The sequence below is a fragment of the Euprymna scolopes genome, chromosome 23 (assembly GCF_053919585.1).
Source record: "Euprymna scolopes isolate OS-2025 chromosome 23, ASM5391958v1, whole genome shotgun sequence".
Classification (NCBI taxonomy): Eukaryota; Metazoa; Mollusca; class Cephalopoda; order Sepiida; family Sepiolidae; genus Euprymna; species Euprymna scolopes.
In genome coordinates this window covers 17,076,139-17,091,969 of record NC_136504.1, presented here as the reverse complement: position 1 = coordinate 17,091,969, position 15,831 = coordinate 17,076,139, and the positions used below count along the sequence as shown (strand labels likewise).

At 31.2% G+C, this 15,831-nt stretch overlaps 1 protein-coding gene across 5 annotated transcripts in view; it reads right to left on the bottom strand.

Annotated features, from left to right (window-relative positions):
• Positions 1–15,831, bottom strand: part of LOC145245777 (uncharacterized) — a 550,409-nt gene that overhangs the window by 492,512 nt on the left and 42,066 nt on the right. For all 5 annotated transcript variants that reach the window (XM_080107393.1, XM_080107391.1, XM_080107395.1 and 2 more), the window contains exon 2: positions 9,389–9,655. In XM_080107393.1, coding sequence (XP_079963519.1) covers positions 9,389–9,424 — 36 coding nt within the window. In that variant the 5' untranslated portion in view covers positions 9,425–9,655. The remainder of the gene's footprint in view (positions 1–9,388; positions 9,656–15,831) is intronic.

The window sequence follows — 15,831 nt, the reverse complement described above, 5'->3', positions numbered from 1 at the left end:
AAACAATTTAGTGAATATGTCAGATTTAAAATAATATTTTCGTACAAGAATTAAAAACAAAAATAACATACTTTTAAAAGAAATGCGAAACAAAAATGAAAGTATAAATACTTCCAGGTATTGCTGGGTTGGGACAGCTAGTTCAATCTCTAAACGACAAATACATATAAAAAAGTTAATATTCAATAATAAACTTATAATACTTGGCTTAAAAAAAAAAAAAAAAAAAAAAAAAGGCAGAATTTATATACATTATTTTAATATTAACAACAAATCACAAAACTGAGCCGGTTGCAAATGTAATTTATACGGATTTTATTTTTAAGTGAAGCATTTTTATTTGTAATGAATGTCACCAGTTATGGCACAATCATGTTTGATATAGTGGTTCCCATTAAATCACCAAAGTTAAGCAACACTGAACCTAATTAGAACTAAAATGGGTAACCATTTGAAAATACTAGGTGCTGTATACTCTCTCCAATTCATATAACATAATACCCGTTCCAGGAGGAGCCGAATTATGTCCCTGAACTGAACAGATTTGCTCCAATCTTTGTCCCTTACAAAGATTATAATCAAGATATGACAAACCTTATGTCTAGAATGCTTATTCTAATTTTGATGAAAATCCATTACATGATTTTAATTCTAGAAAATGTCTAAAAGTTTATGAATTTTAAGATGAAATAGAAATTCCAAGAATCTTGCTTAATAAGTCTGCGTCTAATGACTATGGATGCAATTTAAGACAAATATGAAATATTTTAATTTTCAAATGTGAGATTGTGCTCATATTATCAGACCACCTATATTTGTTGGTTTATCTTTCCTTTCCCTTCACTGTTGAAACTTTATTTTTCAAACTTTGTTTTGAACCTAATCCGTTCTACTGAGAAAACATTGTTGGTTTTGTTAATTCTTTTCGTGACGGAATTTGTCTTCTTTTTTTTCCTACAGAATGAACACCATTACCAAAGTTTTCCATTGCTAGTGTCTATGTGAAACTTAAATCTGGTTTATTTTTGTATTTTGAATAAATTCGAATTTCATGTCCTCAAAGTCATGCGACATACATTTGAAAAAAAAAAAAAAAAAAAGATTGACCTGAATAAATTTGGATAGCATTGTCCCTAAGTTTATCGCTATAACTGCCACCAATAGCAGTCACAACGTTTAGATATAACTGTATTTATTGTGTCTTGGTAAGTCCATTTATTCCTGAAATACATAGACCAGCTTACACCATAACAAAAATGAAAGGTCAAAAGTTACTGCAAAACAAAAAAGATACTATAACTTTATATGTTTCATAAGATATAATACATAGCTGCCTTTATTTTTGTTTGGCTGCCACAAATGCATGCAATCAATTCATATTTACACAACTCATCTTTATTAAAGACTAGCAGTTCAGTTCAGTCCAGCTTTGCTCGGGCCCTATGTACTGTTCATAACTTTATGTGCATATGTATATATTTATATTAAAATGTTTGACTCGTGTCCAGGTAACCTACATGTAAAATTTCAAGTGTTTAGGTCCAAAATTGGCAGAGGAGTTTGGTAGCGTCTGCATTTGACCTCTTGGCAGCCAAATTTTCACCCAAAAACTGATGAAAAAGCTTGATGCATGTCTGAATGCCCTTTATGTAAAATTTCAAATGTTTAGACCAAAAATTTGCTGAATACTTTGCTAGAGACCACAAAGGTCAAATCTATTGAACTTTGACCCCTTGGCAGCCAAATTTTAAGCTAAAAAACGATTAAAAAACTTGCCCTATGTCTAAATACACTTTTTGTAAAATTTTAAATGTTTAGACCAAAAATTGGCTGAGTAATTTGGTAGAGACCACACAGGTCAATTGTCTTTTAAATTTGACCCCAATTTTGAATCATTAACATTTATTATTTTGTGCTTAAATCAAATTAAAACGTTTGATCTATGTTCAAGTAACCTACATCTAAAATTTCAAGTGTTTAGACCCAAAATTGGTGGAGGAGTTTGGTAGAGTTTTCAAAAGGTCAAATCGTTGAATTTTGATTCTTTGACAGCCAAATTTCTGTCCGAAAACAGATTAAAAAAGATTTGTCCAAATCTCAATAATCCTTATGTCAAATCTCGAATCTGCAGACTGAAAATTGACAGTAGAGGGGAATGTACACACAGCGACAATTTCACTTTTATAGATATATAGATAAAATAGCAAATGATAACAACCCATCATGTCGTTTGTACGTGTTATTCTCTAAAATAAAAATGTTACAATCTATTAAATCATAGTTCTGATTTGTAATCCAAATTTGTTCAGAAAAATCGCAAGAGAAAACATTTCAATGAGAGTTTAAATCTATTTCTTACTAAAACTGATAAAACATTGCATACACATTGAATATTTGATTTTGGATTATTAAAACTACTATTCTTATTTTGGCTGTTAACGATGAGAATATTAGTCTGAATAAAACAAATATAAATTATTAATCATCTAAAAAAATTCCAAAACATAATCTTGAAGGTTTTAGATAGTGACGGGGGGGGGATTAAACAAGAAGTAGTGAGAAGAATGGTGTAGAGGGTGTGGGGGACAAGAAAAGGGGAGTAAGAGGTTGACATAAATAAATTACAAAATATAATAAAAATGGTAATAGTGTTTGAGGCTGAGTGCAAGAGTACAACGAGTCCTCATTCATTACTGAGAAAGAGCAATTCTGTGTAAACCTTCGATGAATATCTATAAGAAAGACAAATAGAAAACTGTATTAAGAAAAGCCTTCATTCTCTTATCTAAAATACTTCATATATTCTTTTTTTTTTTAATTGGACTTTTGTAAAAGTGTAACTGTATTTTAGGTATCGTTTAGTTATTAAATTCATTCGATATAATTGTTTAAAATAGCTTTAAATTCTAAAGAATCATATTGAAATGTTAAGACTGACACATTATCTTGTCTAACAATTTTATTAGATACAAAATGAGAGTACCCACATGATATATTTTTCAAAATATATCATGTACATATAAATATGATTATATAAAATTATATTGGAATAATCACAAGATTTTGTTGATAAACATTAAACAGATAAAATAACCTGATATTTCACTAGAAAGAAATTTAAAAAAAAGAATGATAATAAATAAATAAAAATAAAATCTATTCTGAGTAGCTAAAATAGAAATAACTACATATTTAATTTTTTGAAATTGTAGTATATCTAAATATTTAAATTATAATATTTGTTTAACAAACAAGATTTTTCATCTCGAGTTTGATCAACAAATTCATAAACTTCATAGACAATAACGCTGACCAATTCCCTACAAATCGGGTCCCAAATAGTAGCCGCTTACAACTTAGCGGAATCGTGCCTTGTTTGAAATGAATAAACAAGTAAAAAAAAAAAAAAAACACTTTATTGGTACTATTATGAAGTTTTACAGAGAAATATAAGTCAACAAAGTAGATGGTTATACTTTGGGTTTAAACAAAGACTAAATCTGAATGCAAAGGAAATGAGGAAATTAAAAGAATAGATACAGAAGAACGGGTTGCACATTTAATATGATGCAGTAAGAAATGAGAAAAGATCAAACATTGTAAGGAATATTTAAAGAACAAGTTCTTTATTTCGATTATGCACATTGCCTTTGGACAAGCAAACATTCACTAGCTGTCTGCTTTGTACCAGCATAAAAAGAAATGTAAAAGATAAGCTACAATTTATTGGGCCACACACACTGCACAACAAAATAACAATTACACACAGAACATTGCTATATGAACATAAAAACAAGAGATGAAGGAGGGAGAAAAATACACAAAATGACATTAAATATAAACAAAACCTTGTACATTTGAGATATTAATGCAAGTTTTTATCCATCATTCTAACCGATGAGAAATATTGAATGCCATAAAAATAACATTAAATAACTTATGCAAAGAAGCTAATGGACAGTGGATGCCAATATTTTTCAAAACATTTGTAAGAATTGTATAAGACATAAAAATGCACATTTTATTCAGCAATAAAGGTAAAGTCGTTTTTAGAGACTAAGAAAATATCAAAAAGATGGCGTTATATATTAATATAGCAAAGTGATATTTTTGTCTGATGCTAATTTTATTCAAGTTAGATAACCCTTTGAATGTTGCCTTTTATAATAACAACAAAAGTATTTAATTTCTCCAAATGTAAACTGCTCTTATTAAAAGTATGATATAAAATTGTTTGAATCTTTATAACTTAAATCGTACAATGCTAAGAATAATTATGTAGCTTATTTACATCTGTTGATTCAACATCTACGACATAAGCATTACATGCAGTAAAATAAATCTCATTGATTGGTAGATCAGTCAGTCTACAGATTATGTCGATTTATAAAACAAGTACTGGAAATCCCTACATAATGTCATCTCATTCAAGATGACCAATGTACTTAACTGATTTATGATATAAAAAAAAAAAAACTTAACCAACATAGAAATAGAATGTAATATAAAAACGAACATCATTTTCACAAACTAAAACGAAAGAAAATTCAGCTTAATATTCATTAACACAGATTTTTGTAAATAGAAAAAAATAACTTGTAAACTGTATTAGGTTGTATTGAACATTGTACAAAAATAAAATATAATACACTAAAAGATTTTAAGTTTGCCAATTTCAATCATATTGATAAGCTACATATATTAAGTTATAGATTTTAAAGTGTTTTAACTGCGTTACACTTTATTGCAGGTGTGTAAAAATTTCAATGAAAGCAAAAAACATCTGACAATTATAGAAAAGAGAGATTGTTTCAGATCTTACAAAAGGTCGATTTTCGAGAGAAGTAGCTAAATAACTAAATTGAGATATAAAAACCTTGAAGTCATATGTAAAAAGCTCCATAAAGACAAGATAAAGGAACAAGAAAAACTGAATGACACCATAATATTCAGAAATTATGTCGAGAAGAGAAAAAAAAAGTTCAACAGCATATATTTTGCAATATAAGAACATAATATTGTGCTGCTTTATTTAGAAGCACGTGGCTTAAGATTCTGAAAGAGAAGACAAAAAATATTGAGAGCCATCCTAAATAAGAACCATATAGAGAAGTGTATTGCTTGGGCACAGAAATATATGAAAGAGTGAAATAGCCGACGCTAAGAGAAGACATACCAAAATCACCAGAAAATGGATTGTCACAAATTAAGAACTTGCAATTTTGGGGAAATTTATAACAGTGTAGTAAATAATAAACAGTTAACAATTCCCCCACTATCCAACAAACTTGTGGTTGTTTGCACAGCAATGAGAAATGCTAACCTACTTGCTCAACAGCTTGTCTCCGACTCCATTTTGGTCCTGGATATGACCTTAAACTATATCCGATGGTGAGGTCCCAGCTTGTGGGCTTTGGAGAGTGTGGAGCCACCCTTTAATTGCCATTGCTCCCAGGTCCACTCTGACCCAGAGTGGTAGTAACTGTTAGGGTCCCAACTATGGGTTAAATAGAAAATCACTTGGGTAAAAAATATTCTTTTAAAAAAAATTTCTTCAAAATCACTGTATTTAGCATTAAATAACCTGAAAAGGGTTGATATGCTATAAAACAAAAACAACCAACTAACAGACTCCATTTTGGACCCAACAAACCACTTCCTCCCAAGGATGATCTCTTTTTTTTGTTCATATGTAATCCTATTATGACCTGGAGCATCAGTCTGTGTCTTTTCACTAAATGTGAAACTGTTGTTCCTTAATAGTTTGAGTTTGGTGGCAAGGGAATCTCATCAGTTCCAACATATTCTCAATAACTGTATGCCACCCATGCTTTGTCAGAAACCTAGCTCATTCATTTAAGTTGAGGACTGAGGGACAAAACAGGGGCAGCAAGTTTCTGGGCTGCCAAAAATGCATCCACAATGTCTTTTCTAATCTCTTTGAAAAATAATGATTATACTTAAATTCATTACTACTATTTTTAAAGAAAAGTTTAGAGATGGGTCCTCTCTCATGAGGTCTCAAGATTTACGCTGAATAAATACGGTCTCTTGCTACCCAGCCGAACAAGATTACAACAAAAGGAGTTTTTAATCATGCATAGGAAAAAAAAAAATGAATAAAATTAATGTATAAATAAACATGTACAGCAAATAATCATTAGGTTAATAGATCCAAATATTAAAACAAAAAAATATACATGATTTTCATTACACTGGGCATGGAAGTCAATAAAGTTTTCAATCACTTCATGGCTTCAAATTCAATGCTGGCAACAAGATAATAAATTTAATGTTTGCCCTGTCATTTACCCATAAAATGTGATATACATGACGTTAGTCTTCAGAAAAAAAAAAAAAAAAACCCTCCTGCCCCGTGCCATATCTTAATATTTTTTCATTTTATGTTACTGATTCATAAAATCAAAAAATTTTGTGGATGTTGCAATAGCATATTTCAGTGGCTTATGTAAGCTGCCAGAATATGCTGAGCCCTGCTCAAATTTTAAAACGCTATTTAAACAAAAAAAAAAAAAAGAAAAAGAAAAAAAAATGTAAACATTTTTTTTTCTTAAAAAATGTTAACGTTTTAAGGAGGACTTGTTCTTTTTTTGGTGTAAATTTCGAACAGTTGGAATGTTGTGAAACCACATGTACTTACAATTAATTTCCATTCCTGGCAAAATGAATGTGCAAATCCACTAGATTCATTGTGATGGCTTTACTAAAATGATTGAGGGTCTCTGTGTCGGGGTGGGACTTTGCTGCTTGTCGGGTGTATTTACGTTGAGGGGGTACAAGGGCTTGTAGTTCGTCAGAGCATTCTCCATTAAAATACTTGTAAAACAGGCAGAGAGATGCAACATTCCATCGATGGGACAGAGGTTGAAGCTTAAATGACAGTTCAGGACCTTGGTGACTCTTTTGAACTCTGTCCAGGAGTGAGAGACTAGTAGCAGCCCAAATGTGACAATACTCCATACATGGGCAAATGGTGACCTTGTAGAGGTACAGGATATTTTCAGTAGCTTTCTAGTACAGTAGAAAGAGCCAACTTTCTTTGCAGCAACCTTGGCAATGCTCTCGATGTATCTGTTCCAACTCATGTTCCCTATGAACGTTAAACCGAGGAGTTTTAACAAAGTACTTTCAAGTATCTTTAGTTATAGCTATTGGTGGTTGAGAACGTTTCTTGTAATTATTAAAGAAAACGAGTTTAGTCTTGGCAGCATTGAACATTAGCATCCATTTTTGACCCCATTCCACTACAGACTGGAGGTCTTCCTCTAAGTTTTATAAATGTTTGTACTTTATATCATTCCAAATAATATTTAAATTCTTTTGGTTTATTTTATTATTAAATTTGGAAAATGAAACTAAAAGTAAAAATAACTAAAGATCATTATTTGAATTTGACTTATGCCACAATTTTAAATTTTATAGAACTGAATCCATCATAATAGAATCTGGAAATCAACAATAAAATTATCTTGTGTGAATGAGTATGTTGAACAAATGTTTTGATGTTGATAAAGAAAAAAAATTTTTTTCTCATCTAAATATATAAAGTAGTAGTGTTCGTGTATGTACAACTTTCCTACGGTCCATACCACTGCATCGATCATGATCAAAACAGGAGATGAAGATGGTCCCCCATCCTTACTTAGGATGCCCTCAATAAATTTGGCTGTTAGTTCATAGTATCTCCCTTATATCTTAGTGGCAACATTTCTTGTTTGGGGTGAATAAAAAAAGAAAAAATTCTACCACTGCAGAAAGTACTTTACTTTTGATGTAACCTTTTACTTATATACCAAGTTAGATATGTCCTAAGATGGGAGTACTGCTGCCACATCTGTGGAGGTACCGTTTGGACCATTCTTTCTTGCCATGACAGAGTACAAAATCAACTTTACAATCTAGTGGGATATGATCTCTTCTATGCCCTACAGCTGTTCACAGAAGGGGCATTGCTAGTTTCTATTTATTTGCCTCCTCATGAAAGGCAGAGTTGTACAAAAGGTCAGTTTTCAAGATGGGGAAAATCCAGTTCCCAAACGCAGGAACTCTGGATTGGACTTCCTCTAAGAAGCTAATACCAAACAGAACTTTTTTTTTTTTTTTTTTATTTACATGGAAGTCACCACTTATCAAGGCCCAGAAGCCACTCGGGGATAAGGGTTATTGTGTGTACAGTAATCAATGGGATAGTATCGTAGTAATAGTTAGTATCGGAGATTTGATAGTGTCATTACTTAAGGGGGTGGTTCATCAGGAATTTGTTTATAAAAAAAGTTTCTTTCTAACAACTTGTGGAACTTCATATCACAGGACTGCTTCCCTTTTGACTACAACATGCACATCCTCAGGTCTTATGAAAATATACTTGTTGAGACGTTCTCTTAAATAATCAAATTCTTCCCACTTTCAATCATCGTTTCGGTTTCTAATCCTCTTATAATATTGTTCATCATTCAACTGACTAGTTAACTCTATCCTCAAACAGCTTTTAGCATTGGTAAGTAGGGACCCAGTATACATACAAGTTTATCTCTATGACTAAAACAATAAGCATAAGAAACAGAACTTCTACAGAATATGCAAAATATCCATTAATAAATTCCAATATACATTGATCTAATAATCTCATTTTGATTCTTGGATCAATACACAGACACCATAAAATAACTTGTATCCACTTCCTCTGAATCATAATATAAAATACAAATACTATTTAAAGAAATTTAATAAACTTTTGCCAATTATGAAAAAATGATTCCATCACATTTTTTAAAAAATAACAAAACTAATAATACCAGATATTTTAACAAGTTGTACCTACTCAGCATTTCCCCCCAAATCTTTACTAGCCATAAATAGTATTTTTTAAGTTAAATTTAATTACAGCATCAGTGTGGTCATTAAATTACTAATTATACCAAATTGTTATAAAACTACAAATATTTGTTAAATGTTTTTATAATCTCTATAAAATTGGATATAAATAACTTCCAATACATGAAGATTTGCTAAGAATTTTAAAGCCCAAAATTACTTTATATATAGTTTAAAATGCTTCCAAATTCTATTCAAATTTCAAAGGGGCACAAAGTAATTTATTCTTTTTTTTTTATTTTTAGTCATTAACATCAAAATGGCTACTAACTTGTTAAAAAAAAAAAAAAAAAAAACTAACAAGCATTACGGCAGATTTAATTTTATAAATATTTTTTGTTAAATAGAATTTTCGAAAAATTTTTATTGCATTTCAATAAAACAATTGAATAATAGTAAATACGAAAATGTGCAAGGCACTTAGAAGCAAAAGAACATATGCAAAATAGTCACACAATTTTATTACTATAGAGATTTCAAAACTAATACTTACCACACTTTTCCGGGTTTGACTGAGGTAAGTGTCCATTGTGTGCTGGATAAAGTCCTCCTAGAGAACAGTATTTAGTATTTGTAAAAGAGAGTTGGCATCGTGCTGACAATGGAAGAGAGCAATTACACAACTGTTGCGGGCAGCCAAACTAGAAGTGCAAGTCACTAACACATTCCTCAGAAAATGGGTACAATGGCGTCTATACAAGAACACTGACAGTTCTTTCTGCAGCTTGCTACTTCTGTTCTTGGTTGGCAGCATTCAATTCTGGAAAAGAGAAATAAAGCAGAATTAAGTCTGATACACAAACAACACTTTTAGAAACAGTTTTGTTGTTTTTTTTGTTTTTAATCAATATCCAATAAAATAGAGTCGAGAGTTTGGAAATAATTTAAGGTTTGTTGGCTCGTACATAGGCAAAAGTAATTTATGAAAAAAAAAAAAAAGTGAAATTAGTTTATCACCAAGAGAATTATTATTATTTTTTTTTTTTTGCAGGATATCTATTTTCCATCCATTGAATAATTAATTATCAGATGGAGAGTCCTTCGCCATTGAACCCAGCTAATTTATTCTGTGTACATTTATGATTGGTTACATTAGATATGGAAGACTATGCAACAAGTTGAAAGAAATTCAGTAGCCGAATATGGAATTGGGTATAACAACTTTTAGACACAAAAACAACAAAGCAAAGAGCAAAAAAAAGCAAAAACAAACAAAAAATGTCAAATTGGAATTCTTTCTTTTTTTTCTCTCTATTATAAAGTAAACTCGATTTTTTCACTGAAATTTCAGTCACAATAGAAAAATAATTGAACACTTTCTACGCAAATCTCTTTCATTCACCATCTTAAGCACTTCCTAAATAGTGTTTCACAAAAATATTCTTACATTTTTTATACTTACAAAAATTACGTTTATTCCAATATATCTACTTCTAAATAAGTCTTTCAAAATAAAATAAAAAGCAACCCTATTCTTGCCATATAAATTTTCTAATCCCTCGTCACTTTTCTACACCATGTCCTTTGTTTATAGAACATTCTCTTACTACACTGCTACATTTCAAATTCAGATAACTCAATTCTGTAATTCCATTCGCTTTAAACTTTTTTGTAACCGATTTTGCAAACCAGATTAGGTTTTAACACGTTAGCACTAACCATGTTTCTGATCACAGACAAGTATATTTTCGGCATTAATCTTTTTCATTTCTATTTTTAATACTTTTTCAAATTAAAACAAACACCTCAAGATTCATGCTTTTGCAACAAAATAAACAGATTTCTACATAGACAAAATTATCTTCAGAAATATTCTGTACTAGCATTTCAGTCTGGCGTTGCCCGGGTGTTTGGAGGTGTATGTTGAGCAAAAAAGCGGTCAATTTTTTTTAACTTTGACCTCTATTATGACCCCTTAAAATTTATTGTTTTGGGCTCAAATCAAGTTATTAAGTTAGATCCATGTCCAAGGAACCTATATCTAAAATTTCAAGTGTTTAGACCCAAAATTGTCGGAGGAGTTTGGTAGAGTTCTCAAAGGTCAAATCATTGAACTTTGACCCCTTAATTGCCAAATTTCTGGCCGAAAATCGATCACATCGATTTTCCCAAATCTCAGTACCCTGTATATCAAATTTCGAGTCTGTAGACTAAAAATTGACAGAGTTATTGCGTAGGGAAATGTACACATACAGACACACAGATACACAGACAGAAAAATACACAGACACGTTCACTTTTATAGGTATACTAGCATGGGTGCCTGGCGTTGCCCGGGTGTTTGGAGGTGTATGCTGAGCAAAAATAAAAAAGGTCAATTTTTTTAACTTTGACCCCTATTATGACCCCTTAACATTTATTGTTTTGGGCTCAAATCATGTTATTAAGTTAGATCCATGTCCAAGGAATCTGTATCTAAAATTTCAAGTGTTTAGACCCAAAATTGTCGAAGGAGTTTGGTAGAGTTCTCAAAGGTAAAATCGTTGGCCGAAAACCGATCACATAGATTTTCCCAAATCTCAGTACCCTGTATATCAAATTTTGAGTCTGTAGACTAAAAATTGACAGAGTTATTGCATAGGGAAATGTACACACACACACGTTCACTTTTATAGATATATAGATTGAATTCTACATCATTAAAAAAAAACAAAAAAAAAACAATAAAATGATCATTCTAAGTTTGTAATTTAAGTAGTTCATGTTTATTACAGTGATTGAGTAAGACTGGTCAATGTATTTACAGACAAAGGTTGTGAATTCGGACTTCGGCAGAGTCATATTTATATTTTTTCTCCTACTTTATCATTTCAAATTATAAAGCAATTTTAAAAAAGTTTTAGTATTTTACACAGTGTGTGAAAATTAGGACTCTGGCCAATGCTGATAAACCAACACAGAACATCTGGTTTTTAACCTCTTATTTGTATATTTATAATGAAATTTCTTATTATAAAATTTATATATATAACCAGAGTTATCCCAGAAAATCCGTTCTGGCAGAAATTTGCTTTCACCATGGCTAATGTTTATGCAAAGATTTTTTTTTAAATTGTCAAAAGATTATTCGACTAAAAGCCTTAAAAATTATTATATATAAGTAAGAAATAATTTGAATAAAAAAAAAAAACTCAAAGAACCTTTTGACCGACCCTTTTCAAGATATAACGTCGGTAAATAATGATTAAAATAAAATTAGTTGCATTACATAGAATTGATAATGGAGGTGAGGGGTGATGGTGATGGGACATTTTGTATATCATTTATTCAAATACAAAAAAATTATTTTCCTCATAATTTTAAAATAAAAGTGCTACTTCTTTTTTTTTTTAGGTTCAGTAAAATGTTTGATAAATGCTTGATATGAACAGTTTTATTTTAAAAAATTGTGTAGAACTCCTTACATAAAAATATAAGTCGACCAGTTGGCTTTTCAATTGTTTGATTCCTATAAAATGTTAAAAACCTAGACATTAAAAAAAATTAAAAAAAAAAAAAAAAAAAAAACAATTATATATCATAAACAACATTGAGCCCAGACTTCATTTTTTAAGCATTTGAGATGGCTTGTTGTAAAAAAAAAAAAAAAAACTTTTTAGAGCTCTGGCAACAGATGGTGTAACTCATCAGCCTGAGTAACCATCAGAATCAAACAAACCTGGATGGGAAAATGCAGTGCAAAATTCACTCCAACTGGATAAATGCAGATGCAAGACATTTTACTTCCATTTTCTTTATCACTATACGCCAACTAGTATGAACAAGTAGGAATATTTGATAAATGTTTCAATTGTTTTTGCACCTTTCGGATATAAACATCGATTTAGGTACAAGAAGTATAAATTATTTATGCTTAACTTTAGAAATTGAAAACAAAAAAATAAAAATACCTGCATTATGTGAAAAAAGAATTATTTTGACAGATCCGTTACTATTCATTTATATTTTATCTGCTTTTACATGTCTAGTATAACTGCAAGGTAATCGGAAAGTAATTCTCTATTTATGCTGAGGGGGCACCAGTGCAACAAATTCATCTGCGCACATTCAAGTCATTTATAATACAAGTTGATGAAATATAATTTTTATAACAAATGAGTATCAGTCGCTAGTATGAGATTTTATTTAACATTCAATATGGGTGTCAGCATTCGCCACCTGGAAACTGCATCAACTGATTTCACAAGATTTTTTTTTCCACTAACGAGTCACCACTTAACAAGGCTAAAAAAAAAAATACATAAATAAAAATAAATGACGGTTAATGAAATGGATAGACTGACAGTCTAATACGATTCACTCTCAAAACAGCTGATTCAAAAAAGCAATTTTTCATCTCTTTGACAGAAAATATCGCTTATGAAATGTATGAATCTAAGGATAAAATGGGGTGGGGTGGGATAAATATTACAAGTTGTGATGACCATACTAAAATCTAAATAAATCTCATGCAATATATTCTTGTAAGAATCAGATATCAGTAATAAATTACGATCATTTAATAAGTTATATCCCAATCACTGTATAATTGTAAATACTCTGCATTTACCAAATAGCATCCTTAAGATTTTACCCAGTATACATGGTTGTTTTTGCTGTATCATAATGCCTTTTTCTCTTAAACAAAAAGTTTATGAAAAAATGACAAATTAAGAAAAATGGAAGGATATCTACTTTTTTGAAAAGTTAAATGATTAAATTTAATTATTTTATACATAGATTATAAATGAGTTAATATATTAACATACATGTTCTTTATTTTTTTGTAGCATTTCAATAAGAAATTGTTTTTTGTTACTAAAGTTATTTTACGGCTTCTTAACATGTCTATCAAATATCAGATTTTAGTTCAAGGATATCTGAAACAACAAAAAAAATGTTTCAGAAATTTAATGTAGTCAATTTTAAAAATACTGTAAGATGATAGCAACTAAATTAATGGAGATAACTTGAGCAGTTGGGCTGATGAGAACTATTAGTGCAAGAACAGTAATAGATGGATTTGGCCGGGAGTCTTTTTACTTTCATTTTTTTTGCTCCCATCCCTATTTTTTTTTATTTTGATTTTTTATAAAATATTTACATTTTTGGAAAGATAATTTCATGAAAAAGTATACCATAAAAAACTGATTTTGCAATAACATTGAAACATCTTAGAAAATACTGGTTTTTATCTCAAACTTTTGAATTCCCCCTTCCTCACACTCACACACACACACAAGATATCCAGACCCATTGCCTGAGAGTATGTATACTTCAATTTTTTTTGTTTTTGTACTGTTTATGAAAATTGAGGATTTCAGTCATGGGTATTTCTGCCGAAGGGGCACCAGTGCAACAAATTCATTTGCGCACATTTCATTCAAGTCATTGCAAAACAACCACATGGATGCAACATTGCAACGATGAGACAGAGGCTGAAGCTTGGTAGATAGTGTGAGAGTTATTATTCAATAAGAGGTTCTTTTTACAACCCTGTCTAAGAGGGAGAGTCTAGTGTTTGGTGCATTAAATCAGATGTGACAACAATACGCCATGAATGGAAGAATGATGGCTTTATAAAGATACTGGCAAGTGTGAGAAATTTTCTAGCATAGTAGAGTGAACCCACCTTCCTTGCAGCAGGTCTGGCAATCTCTTCTTTATATTTGCTCCAATTCATGTTGTCTGTGAATGTTAGGCCGAGGAGTTTGAATGCTGAACTCTCAGATAGGGTACACTACAAGCCATGGCAATCTCTAATTGAAAAGGTTTCTTATATTGGTTAAAGGAAAAGAACTTTGTCTTAATAGCATTAAATGTTACCATAGATTTAATGGCCCTATTCTACAGCAGAGAAATGTTATATTCTAAGGATTCAGTCATTCCCTCGGAAATGTGGTGTTTCATTTACTCACGTGTCACAAAAAGAGCAGAGTGTCATCAGCATATATGCCCATTTCAATCACAATTACAATCTAATAGTAAAACGGCCTTAATTACATTGCAAAATTTCTTTGCTATTGTAGATTAACTCCTTCTGCTCTCCCTTCCCAAATTATGAGATTCTACCTTTTTAGGCAATTATGTGTGAACGCCCCCCCCCAAAAAAAAAAGAAACTTGGACAAAGAAAATAAAAACAGGGTTCAAAAGAGTCGCCAATCTGATAGGTCCTGAACTGTCATCTAGGCTTCAGCCTCTGTCCCATCGACGAGATGTTGCATCCCTCTGCCTGTTCTACAAATACTTTAATGATGAATGCTCTGACGAACTGCAAACACTTGTACCTTCTCAACGTAACTACCCCCGACAAGCTACTAAGTTTCATCCCTTTACAGTAGAGATCCCTAGGTGCAAGAAAGCTTTTTACTCCAATAGTTTCCTCCCCAGAACTGCAGGTCTTTGGAACTCACTTCCGGGATTCTGCTTTCCCAACTGTACTGATATACAGAAGTTCAAGTGTAATGTGAACAAACATCTTTCTACTCATCTCCCTTCATAATGCCCCTGCTAATTAAGTCCCTGATAGTAGCCCCCTGCTTCAAAGTGGCACTGTGCCTTGTTTGGGGTGAAAATTGAAAAATTGAATAAAAACAAAATTATTTTAGATTTAGAATGGAAGACGATTTTCACATATAAATTTAATGTAAAATAGCCCTCCCCATTTCTGGGCTGTTCTAGCAGTAAACCAATTTTTTTTTTTTCAATGAGAAATAAATCGTATGTGTGTGGGGGGGTGCAGCTTTAAGAGGTTTTGTTGAGAGAGGGGCACTTGTATTTAGAGGTAGAGTTAAAAGATTATTTAGGGGAGGATTTGTCATTCAGATTTAAGGTTAGTGGCATAGTCTAGGGAAGAGATTTTTGATTTTTAGGAGGTGGGCTTGTCACTCAAACCCAGTAGGGTAAATAGAATTTTTTTGCATATTAGCTTTTCAGCATGAAAGAATATAAAAAAA